Source organism: Lagenorhynchus albirostris, chromosome 9 (assembly GCF_949774975.1).
Source record: "Lagenorhynchus albirostris chromosome 9, mLagAlb1.1, whole genome shotgun sequence".
NCBI classification, from domain to species: Eukaryota; Metazoa; Chordata; class Mammalia; order Artiodactyla; family Delphinidae; genus Lagenorhynchus; species Lagenorhynchus albirostris.
In genome coordinates, this window is record NC_083103.1 from 78,005,542 (window position 1) to 78,022,120 (window position 16,579).

General features: G+C 36.1%; 1 protein-coding gene across 3 annotated transcripts in view; it reads left to right on the forward strand.

Annotated features, from left to right (window-relative positions):
• The first annotated feature begins 246 nt into the window (after positions 1–246).
• The window catches only part of FOLH1 (folate hydrolase 1), a 64,425-nt gene continuing 48,092 nt past the window's right edge, over positions 247–16,579 (forward strand). For 2 of the 3 annotated variants that reach the window (XM_060160289.1, XM_060160290.1), the window contains exons 1-4: positions 247–492; positions 2,728–2,833; positions 5,856–6,042; positions 10,546–10,647. In XM_060160289.1, the coding sequence (XP_060016272.1) occupies positions 375–492; positions 2,728–2,833; positions 5,856–6,042; positions 10,546–10,647 (513 nt within the window). In that variant the 5' untranslated portion in view covers positions 247–374. Of the gene's footprint in view, positions 493–2,727; positions 2,834–5,855; positions 6,043–10,545; positions 10,648–16,579 lie in introns of those variants that run through there. The other variant, XM_060160293.1, reaches the window with a different exon arrangement.

The window sequence follows — 16,579 nt, forward strand, 5'->3', positions numbered from 1 at the left end:
GAAGAGTTTGTCCTTTGCTTCCTCCTTCCCTTTTTTACTTCTTTTCCTTTATTTTAAAATAAGGGCTAGAAATTTTCAAGCTAAACTTTTTTTTAAGCACCTCTCCGAAGGGGCCGGGTTTTCTTCTTCTGGGGACTGATGCTGCCTCTTGCTCTCCGGGATTGGTTGAGAGTAAACTAGAAATACTTTCAGGGGCGGAGAAACCTGGAGTGCCCTGGGAGTGCGAGTGGACTGGGCTGGGAGTGGACTCTAGGCTGCAGAACTGTTAAAAGTGGCCCTCGAAGGAGGAAGCCTTTGCCCCGCCGCCCGCGAGGCAGCAGGGTGGCCACCGCAGAGACACCGGTCCCCGGAGGCCCCGACGGCCACACGCTGAGATGTGGAATCCCCTGCGCGAAACTGACTCGACCTTTGTGGCCTGGCGCCGCCCGCGCTGGCTGTGCGCTGGGGCCCTGGTGCTGGCCGCCTGCCTCTTCGTCCTCGGCTTCCTCTTCGGTACGGGGGCCCTCGCCACGCACAACCCCGAGCCTACCCGGCTGTTTGGCGGTTCGCGGGATTCCCGGGCCAGCTGTTGGTCTCCCGGTCTCCCGGTCTCCCGGGGGGTGGGGGAAAGTGGGGACGAGCACCCGCGAGTTAGGTGGAAGTTGCTGGGGGCGGTGCATAGCTGGGTTTTGGACGGGCTACTGTTAAGACAGTCACCCAGGGTAAGGAGTAGAACGGAGAGACTCAAACTGAACTTAAGAAAGTTCCAACTGCTGAGGCCCTGCGAGCAATCGGTACGTTTTAGTAGGAGCGCCGGATCTCTGGGGGCATTTGCTAGGTCGTCCCAGGAGCTTTGCAAGAAACGACTCTTACCTGTTTGGGGTCTTTATCTAGTGCCTGTGCCTGGACCTGCTTCGTGTATACAGTAGGTAGAACTCAGGGCACTGCTGCGTGGGAGCCCTATTCTCTCATTCTTTCGTCCTGGGGAGTAAATAAAGAGGAACATTTAGGAGCTAACCGGCTGACATTGTCAGTGCTCTGAACAGATCCTTAATAGCAGTTCTTGAGCGTTTTCCCCTGTGTACTGATTTGCAGACTTAACCCAACTCTCCATGATTACCAGGGGGCAGCACAGATTCGCTCAGACTCTTTTAAATTCTAATTTTAACTCTGCAGCTTCTCTGTGTCCTTGAGCGAGTTACCGAGTCTCTCTGAGCCGCAGTTTGTCAACCTTTGTAAGAATACTATCTGTAACTTAGTGGGAATCGTAAACGAAATAGCATCAGAAACTCCTGGCACAGTACTGGGGTATTGGCACTTTTAAAAAATTGTTTCCTGGTGCGGAGATGCTTCTAACTGGACATTAATGCACAGGACTAGCGTTAAGGTATAGCCTGATAGTTCGGCCGTACTCTGAATTCTGGGTCCCCTTTCTGGGATTTAGAAGACCAGGGCATAGACCAACTAAGCTGGCTCAAATTCAGCCTCTTCTTGCTTGTTGTGTAACCTTTGAGCCACACTCTGCTCATAACGAGCATGTGGATATTAGGGTTATTGTGGGGCTTAGATAAGTGTGCTCGTTAAGGGCACACTTCAACTCGAGTTTCAGTTTTCTCAGCTGTACAACGTGGGCAAGGGTAGCATGAGGATTAAAGTCTTCTGCATCTTTTAAAAGCATTTTATTCGTCCCAGTGTTGCCCTCAGCCCCACCCTTATATTCACTGCTCAGTGGCTATGGGTTCTTTATTAATGTTTGTTAATTTTTTTCCTAGGATTCTCTGCTCCCTCCCTCCCACAGGCCTCCGTCCTCTTTATCCAGCTCATTTTTTAGATCTCGATTCAAGAATTTCATCCTCCGAGTGCCCTTATCCTACAGTCTAATCCAAGTCCCTTTATTTTACCTACTGGTGGAACTGTATTTCCATTTGCTGCCAACCATTTATTTCAATATGCGTGTATATATGCATATGTGTAACGTGTATGTGATTAATAACTGGAAAGCTCCATGAAAGCTAGCTGGGTGATTTAGGTAACCATTTTATGCACAGATCATATCATTTATCTAAATAAACTATGTCACGAAGCCAACTACCAGGGCTAATGGCTCTACGCTATCTGGCTACCCATTGCTCTAGTCTCTGTTCACTGTGTGTCTTGCAGAGATGTTGGGTGAATTGGATTTTCACTGTAGCTCTCTGAAGTTGAACTTTTGAAGCCTACTTCAACTGCAAGCACAAAATATTTAAGCTTATTTTGCTTTAGTTTCAGAACCAGAACAAATTACAAGTCTGAATTGCCTTCAACTCTTTGAGATAATTTATGTACTTGAAATATACTCATAAATAATTCATTACAAACATTTACTAAATGCTTATTGTGGGTCAGCAGAGGCATTGTCACTGCGGATAGAAGCTTTAAAGAGAAAGAAGGTGGATCTCCTCTTTGCCTTCATTTTTCCCATCAGTTGAACCATCTTCAATTTTAGTGCTAATTTCATAAAACATTTCTTAGAATAACAGCAATACTTATTGAAATTGGATTTAAAAATATGTTGCAACTGATTTGTAATTAAGTCTGTCTGCATGATTTTTTTTCCAATGGAAGTAGGCAAGAGCAATGAAACTTTGGAAAATCTCAGTTAATACCAGAGGTCATTGATGTTTTATATATGATAAATACAATAATAAGGAAAAATAGGCCCTGTCTATAAGCTCATATCTCATTCCTATATTTCTTTGTATTTTACAGGATGGTTTACAAAATCCTCCAGTGAAGCTACTAACATTCCACGGCATAATGTGAAGAAAGCATTTTTGGATGAATTGAAAGCAGAGAACATCAAGACATTCTTGTAGTAAGCATATACTTAAAAGTTTACTATTCTGTTTAGAAGTTTTGATTCAATATTTCATAAACAGAAACAGACTTTTTAAAAAGGTTTTATTACTGAAGATCTTGTATCATGTTTCATCTGGAGAGGATTGTACCTTCAGCTGAACTTTATCATGATAGATGTTTTAAAGCAGGTGTCAGCAAACTTTTTCTGTAAAGGTCCAGCTTTTGGAGGCCAGCTGATCTCTGTCCCAGGTACTCATCTCTGCTATTGTAGCACCAAAAAAGTGATAGTAAATATGTAATTGAATAAGTGTGACAGTTTCAATAAAACTTCATTTGTAGGCACTGAAATTTAAATTTCATATAAATGATATGTCACAAAATATTATTCCTCTTGATTTTTTTCACCTATTTAAAATGTGATAACCATTTTTAGCTTGTGGGCTGTACAAAGAAAGGAAGTGAGCTGGATTTGGTCAGTGAAACATAGTTTGCTGACTCCTGTTTCACAGGAAGATAGTATATTTTAGTCAAAAGAATAAATTTTGGACTTCGAAGGCAGACATACGCAAGTTTAAATTCCATCTTCGCCCACTGATATTAAAGTGACTTTGAGTGAATACTTAACCTTCCTGAGCCATCATTTTCACCTCTATAAAATGGGGATAGTGATATTGTTCTGATGAGCATGAAATTAGAGAGCATATATGTGACCTAGTGTAGAAACCAGCTCCCTATTTCCTGAAATAGCTATCCCTGGTGTAGGGAAAAAGAGGTAAATGAGTAAATTTTAAAAAGTATTTGCAAGGCAACTAAAAATAAAACACTTTTATTGAATAATTGATTGGAATGCTTAGCTTTTTCAAAGTGACATACTTGAAGTCCTGATAACGATTAAAGGACTCCTTAGTGAATACAAGTTATAATTTTATGTAAAAACAGTAAAGTAAATATATATATGTATAGATGTACCTACACATAGTCATACAAACACATATGTCTATTTAATTACGATAGAATTAAAACTATGAATAAAATTTGCTAGGGCATCTATCAAGTCTTTGGAAGGGCCATTTCAAGTGAGAGACTCAGAAGCTTAAATTTTGTGGAAATCCTTCTGCCTCTTTCACTTCTTTTACTATAATTATGTATAATAGGTATAATAAAAGTGGAAGTCTGGCGAGATATAATCTTCACTCCTAGACGGGTGCTGCCTCTGCTTCATTTTTCCTTTTCTAACCTGTGAGATGGAGTGACCAGCAAAGAAATAAAATGAATGCCTGCCTCTAGCTCACTTTCTGGGCCGTCAGCTTCTTGCTTAATTCTCCGTGGCCTTGACCAAGCTCCTCTAACTGTTTAGAACTCAAGGATTTGCATCATTAACAAAGAAAAGAAAGAGATTAACAGAACCCCCCACTCACCCCTCCAAGGACCACAGAACCTCCAGAAGCCTCCTGGACTCTCCAGAATTCCAATTTGCCATTTGTCCATCAGAGTGCTTTCAGTCTATTTAGACCCTTAGGTTAGGGGTCATTAAAGCCTCAGATCCTCTGTCTTGTTCCCCTTTCTAATCCTTTGCTTTACTACTAAAAATTCTCTACTACTTCTAAGTCACCTGACTCTCAATAGTGGCTGGGGGGAGGTTAAGTAGGGGCTGCCTTTTCAGTCTTCCTTGGGGTGCAAGGTTGTCCTAGTTTTCCCTTTTGTTTTGTAACATCTAGTTAAATTCTCAGATCTGTTCACTATTTTGCATGTCTTTAGAGTGAATTTCCTTCTCCACCCAGTTCTGAAAGACAAGATTATTTCAGAAGAGTGTCTTAGCTTTCACTGATCTACATTTGAATACCAGTTCCATCTTTCACTGGCTGTCTTTAGGTCATCTAACTTCTCCAAGCACTGTGCATTTGTAAACCAGATGCAATGTATGAAAACAGGAATACCAATAGCTCCCTTTATTAATTGAGATAACATAATGATCCTTGGAACATATATAAACTTTTCTAGCCAGACGGAGATGTATGAGCCTATTTGTTTTGTTAATACATGTTGTTGGCTATTTTGGATAATTTGTAAATTCTTCTTCTTATTAGAAAATAACTGGATATTCTAATAGAATCAAGACAGTGTGACACACTTCTCAATTGATTAAAACAAAAAAAAAAACAACGAACTTCTGTTTCTTAGCAATTGTCTAATTGAGCCTCAAATCGTTGTGAATTAGTGAGGTAGCAATATTCTCCCCATGTATGGATGAGAAATTGAAGACATGGCCAGGATTACACAACAAGTTAGTGGCAAAACCTGTAATACACTGATTTTGTGGCCAATTGATTTATTTATCCTTGGAAACAAATCTTTTTTCCTACTCATCATTTTCAGGATTAACTTTGCTCCAAATGAGTGGGTTCTAAACCTGATCATAGAACACCATTGCATCTTGGTGGGTAATGACAAAACTTGTACCAGGAATTTCACTCATAATGTTACCTAACCAAACTTGGGTCTGCTAGCCTGCTGTGCAGCAAAGCCAGTCTACTGACACCAGGTTGAGGTGAAGGAGTCCAGCATTTACTGTAGGGCGTCAAATAGGGAGAACAGACAGCTTATGCTCAAAAGACCAGAAATCCCAGGTGGCTTTCAGGGGAGGGTTTTTTTTTCTTTAGCAACATATATAATTCCTTCTCTCTTTTATTTTTTATTTATTATTATTATTTTTTTTTGTGGTACGTGGGACTCTCACCATTGTGGCCTCTCCCATTGCGGAGCACAGGCTCCGGACGCGCTGGCTCAGCGGCCATGGCTCAAGGGCCCAGCTGCTCCGCGGCATGTGGGATCCTCCCGGTCCGGGGCACAAACCCGTGTCCCCTGTATCGGCAGGCGGACTCTCAACCACTGTGCCCCCAGAGAAGCCCCCACTTTGCTTTTGTAAAAGTATAACACCTCAAAATATTTTTTTTAATGTAAATCAGCCTTATTTGGTTGTTGATTTAAGATAAAGTCTGACTAAAAATTTCTAACCACTTTCAATTTTTTTTCAACAGCAATTTTACACGGATACCACATTTAGCTGGAACAGAACAAAACTTTCAGCTTGCAAAGCAAATTCAATCTCAGTGGAAAGAATTTGGCCTGGATTCTGTTGAGTTAGCCCATTATGATGTCCTGTTGTCCTATCCAAATAAGACTCATCCCAACTACATCTCAATAATTGATGAAGATGGAAATGAGGTAAAAAGAAAGAAAGAAAAAATAAGCCCCCCGGTCTACTATTTTGAAATACCTTATGTGAAAGAATGCCCTCTACTATCTCCAAATACTGGTAGAAATCAATATTGACACTTGTGAATGATGCCTTTTATAATCTTATTACTGGTGCCAACTCTTTCTTATGATGTTTGAATTTATGTGATGTTGGAAAGATTCTGAAAAATTGATGTTTGATGACATTTGCTATTTTCTGTGTTTTAGTATTGTACACTAATATAAAATATGATATATCAGTAAACTTCTAAGCAACTAAATTGATACATTTTTGAAAGATTTGGACTATAAAAGATCATGCATAGATTTGAAGATGCTAGAAAATTCAGAGAAGTGCTGTTTGAGCTAGAAGGTTTTTATTTGTACTTAATGATTAAATCTCATATGATCATGTGTTCAGCTCTGCGCCCAGAACTTGGGTGTGGGCATTTGGAAGGAGGAGAATTTGGACAGAAATACTATAGAATTATATCTACACTAAAAAATTTACAATCTTCTTTGCTAGTTAGGGCACTTGGGAAAGAAGATAATACAAGTAATTGAGGTATTTCTTATCATGATATATATTCAATATGAAAGCTCATAAAATATAACTCAACATTCATCCCTATTTGCCTTACAGCTACCATATTTAAAGTAGCCCCTTTTACTCTGGATAGCTTCTTTCAGTCCTTTGGTTAGCTGGGCCTTCTAAATTGCATATAGCTTCAGATATGTTCAGTTTGATCAGTCAACTAAAAATGTCATGTGATTTAAGTATATATAAATTTTTAATCACCTCCCCTTATTGACTAATGAATCAGCCTCTTCTTAATAATTAATATGTTGTTTTACAGTCAGTGATGTAATCCCATGCTAAATTTCCTAATATGAGTTGAAAGTTTCCATATTCACTATTTTCAATTATAGTAGTTAATACTGTTTAACTTTAAAAAATATTATCAAACTATTTCAAAATTTTAAAAATATTTTTAAGGTAGGTATGGGGAATACTGATATACTTCCTATGGTCCCATAACCTTTATTAAATAAGCAGGGTCATATCTATATAATTAAGTATTAAGGGGTCTTTAAATGTATATTTAGGAAGATTATTTAATGATGTAATAAAATATTGGTAATGTTAAAAAATACACATACTTAAACCAAATTTGATCTATCAAATTTGGCAATTGTGTGCAATGAGGAAAATAGCAAACTTTCAATTCTCTTCTTTTTTCCTTGCTCTTCACTTCCAATTTTGACTGTACCTTTGCTTTTATTTCATTTCATTGTTTCTTTTTGCTATTATAAGCACTTATGAAATTTCTAAAGCCTGTCACTTAGTATAAACCTAACTTGTAGAAGTTTCATTTTGGAGATTTTCCTGAATGGTGTTAGCTGCCAAAAGCTTATTAACTTGTTTGGAAGTTATATCATTAAATCATTTTTATTTTTACCCAAGTTTTACCTGCACAAAAAGAATCACACAGTTCTCCTAAGGGCCCCTCTATATCCCCCTTCCCTGAGGCAATCACTGTTCAGCACTGAGTTGATTCTTTTGGTACTTACTTCTGTTTCTTTAAATGACATGCTTGTATTGCTTGTGTTTCAAATTCAGGCACTATCTTTTGACCTTGTGACAGTTCAGCTCTATTCTCACCCCAACTACAAATGCTCTTTTACTGTGTCCCCATCTCCCAGTTTAATTATTGTGACTATTCATAGCCAAGCTATGTGGTAAACTGCAAACTTTTACTTTCTTGCACGACACAGAGGAGTTCCGCTTCCCACAGGCAACAAATATGATTAGCATTTTATAGATTCTGCAAGAAATATTTTTAATACTATATGCATTATTTCATCTTTGTTTACATAAGGATAACGTGCCATATGGATTGAAGTATATATATTGCCTTTTTTATGTCACAAAAAAGTAAATAGAAATTTGTAAACCAAAATTATTTTAGTTATACTCAGAATACATAATTTGAGGCTATATTAGTGAATTTTGGATAGTGAGCAGTGCTCACTGGTATATTGTCTACCTTTGATAAGGTCACCCAAAGGACTCTTTTCCATTACCTTAAGAAACTTTTCCTAGTTGTTAGAATAACTCATAAACTTGATGTAAAATCCACCTGCTCAGTGGTGTTGTAAAATTGAAGATTACTATAAAGGCAAATCAAGTGAGACGAGCTTGAGTACTTCCTTGGCTGAAAGACTTGCTGATGGGATGACTTTGTCTCTAGATGGATTTTTATTGCACTTTAGTATAGTTTTTCTTATAATCTTTCCCAGTGATTCAGCTGCATTTGTACCCTATGTGGACCACAGAAAAATTATGGGAAAGATGGAAGATATGGGAATTTTTGAAGAGTAGTAGTTGATTTGGTGTCATTTTAGGTTCTATCAGCATCAGAAGTAGGTAACTGGTGCTCTAGTCAGTACAATATAATGTCAGCTCAGAGTCACTCCCCATCTCCCACAACCCTTTGCATTACTGCACGGACCAGGACTTATAGTTTAACATTAAAAATGAGTGGTGATAGCAGGTGTCCTTGACTTGAACGTTTTTAATGTTTCACCTTAATTTTGATATTTATATCAGGTTACGTTAATTCACTTCCTTTCCAAGTTTACTAAGACTTTTTGTCATGGATTTATGTTGAATTTTATCAACACTTTTTTTCTTTTTTTTGGATATCTTTTGAGATGAGCGTATAATTTTTCTTTTTCACAATGATAATTATATTAAATGATATTCTAATATTAGACTTATCTTACATTTTTGAAATTTGTAATATTAGTCAGTAGTAGAGTTTTCAACTCATATATCTATATATATTCAGTTTATATTCATAGCATGTTTGGCCTGTATTTCTGCAATTTGCTTATTGGGGTATAATTTCTAGATTAGACTTGCCTTATAAAATGAGCTGAGTTTTTAATCTCTGAAATAGGCTGTGTTATACTTAATCTTTTACTTTCAAACTCAAAGTAAAACCAGTTGGTTTTGATACTTTGTTTTGTGGGAGATTTTAAAGTACTGATTCAATTTTTTTTATTGTTATAGGACTATTTAGGTTTTAAAAAATGCATCCTTATGTCAGTTTTAATAAATTTTTTAAAATGCATTTTTCCATTTCATCTAAGATTTCAATTATTGGCATAGTTCTTCCTAGTATTTTCTTATTACCTTTTTGAATCTGTTCGACATCTATAGATATGAATTTTTTTCAACCCTTAATATTATTTATTTGTGCTTACCTTATATTTTTTTCTTATTGACATTGACAGAGATATGTCAATTTTACCTGTATTTTCAAAGAATAAACCTTCAGCTTTGGCAATCATTTCTTGTATATATGTTTTATGTTTCATTAATTCTGTTCTTACTTAATATAATTTCCTCTTTTACCTTCCTGGTGTCTATTTTGCTGTTCTTTGTAACATTTTCAGTTGAATACTTAATTTATTGATGTTCAACCTTTCTTCTTTTCTAATATGAGTATTTAAAACCATAAATTTCCTTCTAAGAGCCACTTCAACCAGATCTCACAAGTTTGGAGAAGTGTTTTAGTTATCATTAATATCTTAATATTTTCTAAGTTCTATGTTTTCATCTTTGAACCTTGGAGCTATTTAGGGGTATTTTTAAAATTCCAAATTTAAAAGTTATTCCACTCTCGGTTTCATCTGATTTTCTAACTTAACTACATTGTGATCAGATAATGTGGTTTGTATGACACTAGTCATTTAGCAATTGTTGAGGCTTCCTTTATAGCCTATTATGTGGTCAATTTTTATAAATGTTCTGTGTTTATTTGAAAAAAATGTATTCAGCTGTTGAGTTTAATGATCTTATATTTGTTCATTAGTTCAAGTTTGTTAATTGTTTGGCTAAAATCGCCTTTATCCTTGATGTAGTCTTATTTTGTCTGCAATCTTTATTAATTGCTGGGAAAGGAATGTTAGATTATCTCACTATAGTGGTGGATTATTTTTATTTCCCTTTGGAATTCTGTCAGTTTCTTCTTCCTGTAGCTTGGAGCTCTCTTTTAGAGGTAGTGGTTTGGAACCTAAAAAAAAAATTGATACCTACTCAACAATGACAGTGATACACTTGAAAGATTATATTATATTTGGTTCAAAGTGAATTTAACATTAATTTGCTCCCAAGTAATTATCTTAGCATTTTTATAAGTGACTAAGAATATTGTACGCTGTTATTTTTATTTGGGAATTAAAGTTTTCCTTCTAAATCAAAAGCTAGTGCTTATACATCCTCTAAGGGTCTCTAAGTTTATTCATATCATGAAATCCTCATAGCCTCTAGCACAGTGCTGGCTCTTTGATCTGTATCTTTAAAATACCAAAGGCTTCATTAACCATCTACTGACAGAAAGAGATAGTACACATTTCCTTGTCTGGTCATAGTAATGAAACTTTACCTGATTTGCCTCTGATTATTATATTTTGTTTCTCTAGATTTTCAACACATCATTATTTGAACCACCTCCTCCAGGATATGAAAATGTTTCAGATGTTGTTCCACCTTTCAGTGCCTTTTCTCCACAAGGAATGCCAGAGGTAAAAATGCATGCAATAAAATAAAAATAACAAAGAGAACTTCCTTATACATACAGGCAATAATTAAAGAGGTATTAAGGAAGTTTTTGATGTAATCCAAATTTACCTTTTTTTATATTTAAGAAATAGAATTTCTTAGTAATAAAAAGGAATACATACTATTTTGTGTTCATAGTGTTTTTTAAGATAAAATTTACTACACTGAGATGGAGAAATCCAAAATGTACATTTATGGACTTTTGACAAATACATACACCTGTGTAATGCAAACCCCATCAACATATAGAATACTACTATCACTTCAGAAAGTACTTTTGAGCCCCTTCTCAATCAACTCCACACACTCTCAAGGCAATCATTCTTCTGATTTTTTTTTTGCCACCTTTGATTAGTTTTGCCTATACTAGAAATTCATATAGATAGAATTGATAACATGTAATCATTTGTGTCTATTTTCTTTCACTAAGCATAGGGTCTGTGAAATTCACATGTTTTGCATTTATCAGTAGATTGTTCCTTTTTATTGCCAAGTAATTTCCATTGTATGAAAATACTACATATCTTACTACCACTGTATAAGTTGGATTAATTTTCAAAGAACTTGAATGAGAATTTGAAATTGTTGCCATTTTCAAGTGAAGAGTACGAATGTCCATTTTAGAAAATGTTACGTGGTTTACTCAATAAAGCAGTGTGGGGGCTTCCCTGGTGGCGCAGTGGTTGAGAGTCTGCCTGCCGATGCAGGGGACACGGGTTCGTGCCCCGGTCCGGGAGGATCCCACATGCTGCGGAGCGGCTGGGCCCGTGAGCCATGGCCGCTGAGCCAGCGCGTCCGGTTTACAGTAAATCCCCAGATTCTTGCATAGTACTTTGTTTTTTTATAAGAAAGTTAAATTTGAAACAGTTGAATATAATTTATTAATGTCTTTTAAAATGTTATATCTCCTACCGTAATATTTAACATTAAGTAGATTCAGTTTTGGACATACTGAGTTTGAGGTGCCTAGGATATATTCCAAGAAGTTGCTAATAGACAATTGGGCATATTGAAATATCACTCAATAGGGAGATAAGGGCTTGACTATCATCAGAAACATCCTAAGTAAAAAATTTACATTTAGAATTGAATTGACATTTAAAGTTCTATCTTCACCAATTAGTTAAAATTTATTGCAAGAACATAAGGATGATTTAATATTTGGCAATGCCATGTTTTTTAATAAGTAAAGTTAAAAAAGACTATTTTTATTGTTTTCTAATGTTTTGAGTATTTGATTAACTTATAATTTAAAAACTCTCACAAACTTAGAATAGAATATTTTCTATTGGTTGTATGAAATTTACTTCAAATGAGTAGTTAACATCGTAGTTAAGGGAACAGTATTAGAAAAATTCTCCCTAAATATTTGCACATAAATAGAATGCTTATAATCACTATAATTATTTCATAATTGACATGACATAGAAATAAGTTATATAAAAATTGGGAATGAATATATAGTATATTTTAAAACTCAGGTGTCTTGAGGTCACCTAGACTTATTCCTCAAGGAATAATAATAATGGGTCCATGTAAGATCCCTAATTTAATTTCTTTCCTTTCATCTCTCATCCCTATTTTCAATCTCATTCCTCTTCTCCACTCCACTACACCCTGCCACTGACTCTAATGTATTTATACTTTTAGAAATGTATGTATTCTTACAAAAACATGGCCTTAATATTGTGATTGGTGTATTTTAAATGTACGCAAATAATATTATACCTTAGGTCTTACTTGGTCTCTTACTGTTTTTCAATCAACTTTTTTTTTAATCTATTGCTTTATGTCAGAGTAGTTTGTTACTTTTCACAGTTGCATGTTATCCCATGTTATCATGCACACCACATGTAACTTATCCATTCTCTTAGTGGCAAACACGTGGTTTGCCTCTAAATTTAAATTACCACAAACAGTGTTGGAGTGAATATGCTCATGTATGGGCTCTCTGTGTAAACTAAACCAGGTATGGGATTGCTGGTTTGTAGGGAATACTTCATTTCACACTGTCAAGAGTGTAACAGTTTACTGCTCCCTCCAATACTGTATAAGTGTTCCTTTTTCCTCACATTTTCATCAGTGGCTGAAGTTATGTAACTTTCTAAATTTTGCTCATCTAATTGTTTTGTTGTTGTTTTAATTTATTTTGATTCACATTTTTTTTTATTACAAATAAGATTGTACCTCTCCAAATATATTTATTAGCTATGCTGTGTTTTTGCTCTGTGAAATGATTAATTGTAGTCTTCTTTTCTTTTTGAGTTTCTGGCCTTTTTCTTATTAACTTCAGAGGTTTCTTAAATATTTTAGTTATTCATCTCCTATTGGTTTAGATATTGCAAACAGCTTCTCCTAAGTTTTCAACTATATTTGTTCATGTTACTTATGTTGCTTTTTACTGAAAAGGATTCTTTAATTGTGATATTGTCCAGTGTTCTCTTTATGTTTTCACACTTTGGGTCTTTATTAATTTCCTTATTCATTATTTTTTTAAACATCTTTATTGAAGTATAATTGCTTTACAAGGTTGTGTTAGTTTCTGCTGTATAATAAAGTGAATCAGCTATATGTATACATATATCCCCATATCCCCTCCCTCTTGCACCTAACATAGGCAGAACACTCTATGACATAAATCACAGCAAGATCCTTTTTCACCCATATCCTAGAGAAATGGATATAAAGACAAAAATAAACAAATGAGACCTAATGAAACTTAAAAGCTTTTGCACAGCAAAGGAAATTATAAACAATCATATAAAACACAGATTCTGATTCCCATCACCTGAGTTTCAGTAGGTCTTGGGTGAAGCCTGAGAGTTTGTTTCCAGCAAGTTGCTAGATATTGTTGATTCTGCTGGTTCAAGATCCATGGTTTGAGAACCACTGGTCTCACGTCCCAATTCTGTCTCTATTAACAAGAGCAGGAAGATGGAAGCTTAAAAGAAATGGAAAATTGTAGGCTAACAGTGCAAGATTGTATTTATTCCCAGTTATAGAACAATGGTACAGTGTAAATTTTACAAGAAGGTCATTGTCTGAAAATAAATATTTTTTTCTAACTAGCAGTGACAACTTGCATTTGTGAAGTGCCGAGAGGGCCTATCTGTCCACACTTGTTTTCATTTTCAAAGTTTACTGTCATTTTCAAACTAATATCTTCTCCAATCCCTTCTCCATCATAATTTGCTTTGTGAGGAGTGCAGATTTATTAAAAGATAGCCACAATTTACAGACATTTACAGAAGTCTTCTCAAAGTTGGTGATATTAAATATGAATAAATTTCAAGTAGAACATTTACACTAAAACAAAATTCACTGAAACCAAATTGGTTAATGGCTTTGTATTCACAGTAGTATAAGAGTGAGCTCCAGAGAAGACTAACAGTTATAAATCAGACATACAGTGCTATCATCAATAGTGCATTAATATTGCATTGGTCTTAGGAGGAAAAGTAATAGCTAAAACTAATCCTTTTACTGAAGCAAAGATTCAGATGTCACCTTCTCAATAGACTTTCTCTCTTTTTTGAAAATTGCACCCAACTGAGTACAGTACAAATTCCCCGTTTGCCTACTGTATTTAAACTTTTTTTTTGAATTTTTCTACAGAACTCATCACCTTTTAATATAATATACAATTTACTTAGTTATTAATTTTATTGTTTATTATCTTATCTCTCTGCTTTCCACATGAATGTAAGTTTCTTCAAGGACAGAGATTTGCTGTATCCCTAATTCCTAGAATGATATGCCCTCAACAGGTTTGTGGAATGAATCCTAAAATCAGCTTGGAAACAACCTTATGTCAATATGTTATAAATTTGTTGTGCACATGTTATGAGATGTAGTTAAAGAGGAAAATAATAACCAAAATAAAATGATAGGATATCAGAAATCGTGTAGGACAGGGACTTCAAACTCTAGGGTATGTGAAGACTTTCCAAAGGCAGACATAGGATCGTTTTAAATAAATCAGTTGCATCATCAATTTCTCAGTGGACTCTTCCATGGTATTGAGACCTAGCCCGTGGTGAGGTCCCGGTAGTACTCTGTCTCCACCTCCCTATTTACAGTTATTTTTTATCTTATTTTATGAATGAGAAACATCACTCATTCATCCTAAAACAAGATGAAGAATATCTCTGAGTAGTAAAAACAATCTCTGGGGCTCCAAACAAAGAGACAATAGTGAAAGATTCTAATAGCTGGGTAACAAAGATTTGGCAAGTCAAATGGTTTATAGTTGAACAAAATTAAAGATGAGCCTAATTGAGTTTCCAGCTGGTATCATTAGAATTATCTTGGATAAAAGATCAGTGTGAGATTTAGGAGTTGTAACTTGGAAAGAGTTTAAATAATATAAGGAAATTCCATTTTTTATCATCCCCATCCTGAGGTTTCTCAGAACTTGTCTAAAAACAAGAAATGTAAATAAAACTGAGAGTGAGTCCTGACTCATTCTGGAAATAATTTATTCATCCGTAGATCCATGACCTAATGTTTTAACATCCCATAGCACTAAAAGTTGTATTTCAAGTAAAATTTTATGCTTAGGTATGTATTATTTATAAAAGTTTGTAATGATGTTGTTAGGCTCAATTGATACTACTAATAATTATAATAGTAAATTACTCTTGAAGAATTTTCTTAACATGTACAGCTTGTCATAGGAAATAAATATTTTTAAGCACTACACACACACACACACACACACACACACACACACACACACACACACACACACACATTCTTAATCAAGGCAAGTTTGGCAGTGATTAATAAAAGACTTGCAAATATACCCAGATTCTAGGTAACAGAAACTGAAATGGAATTTAGCATGCTAGATGGTTATTAAGGAATGTTCTCTTGGGATCAATATCTGTAGCAGGGAGGAGAAGGAAACTGGAATAGGCAGAGGGAGAAGCTGCACCTCAGTGCTAGCTCAAGGACAGCCTCAGCTGACCCAATGGGCAGCTCTGGAGTCAGAATAGCCTTTCAAGATTGTCCTGGGCTGGACAAAGATGTCCAGGTATTCATATTCCCACATCGATCAGTCATTGAACATGTGCATCCTAAGAAAGGGCATGACCTTGAACAAGGTGGCTGTCTGTAGCTGGTCGTAAGCAAGGGGCTGACTCCTGAAGGCTGCCTGCAGAGAGCCTGCCCTGCAGCAGGAGCAAGAACATCTTCAGTGAAGGGGAATCGACACCAACGCACTGGTGTCCAGCACAAATACATTTTACTTTAGAGTAAAATGCTTTAGGGAAACGGGCAAATACAACTTCAAGGAGAAAAAGCGATGATAAAATTCTGACTGAAGAGTGTGGTTTTAAAGTGGATGATATTGAATAAAAAATCATTACAATATTTAAATTCCTTTGGATATAAATAACAAGTGAGGCAAGACTACTTCTGAAAATGTTAATATTTATAATGTGCTGGAAATTGCATTGTTCACCACAACTTAAAGACATGCCAAAAAATTTCAGATGTCAACTTAAAAATAAAGGTGGGGGGCTTCCCTGGTGACGCAGTGGTTGAGAGTCCGCCTGCCAATGCAGGGGACACGGGTTCGTGCCCTGGTTCGGGAAGATCCCACATGCCGCGGAGCGGCTGGGCCCGTGAGCCATGGCCGCTGAGCCTGAGCGTCCGGAGCCTGTGCTGCGCAACGGGAGAGGCCACAGCAGTGAGAGGCCCACATACCACAAAAAAAAAATAAAAAAATAAAAAAAAAAATAAAGGGGGGGGAGGACCTTCAAGATGGTGGAGGAGTAAGATGTGGAGATCACCTTTCTCCCCACAAATATATCAAAAATATATCTACATATGGAACAACTCCTACAGAACACCTACTGAATGCTTGCAGAAGACCTGACTTCCCAAAAAGCA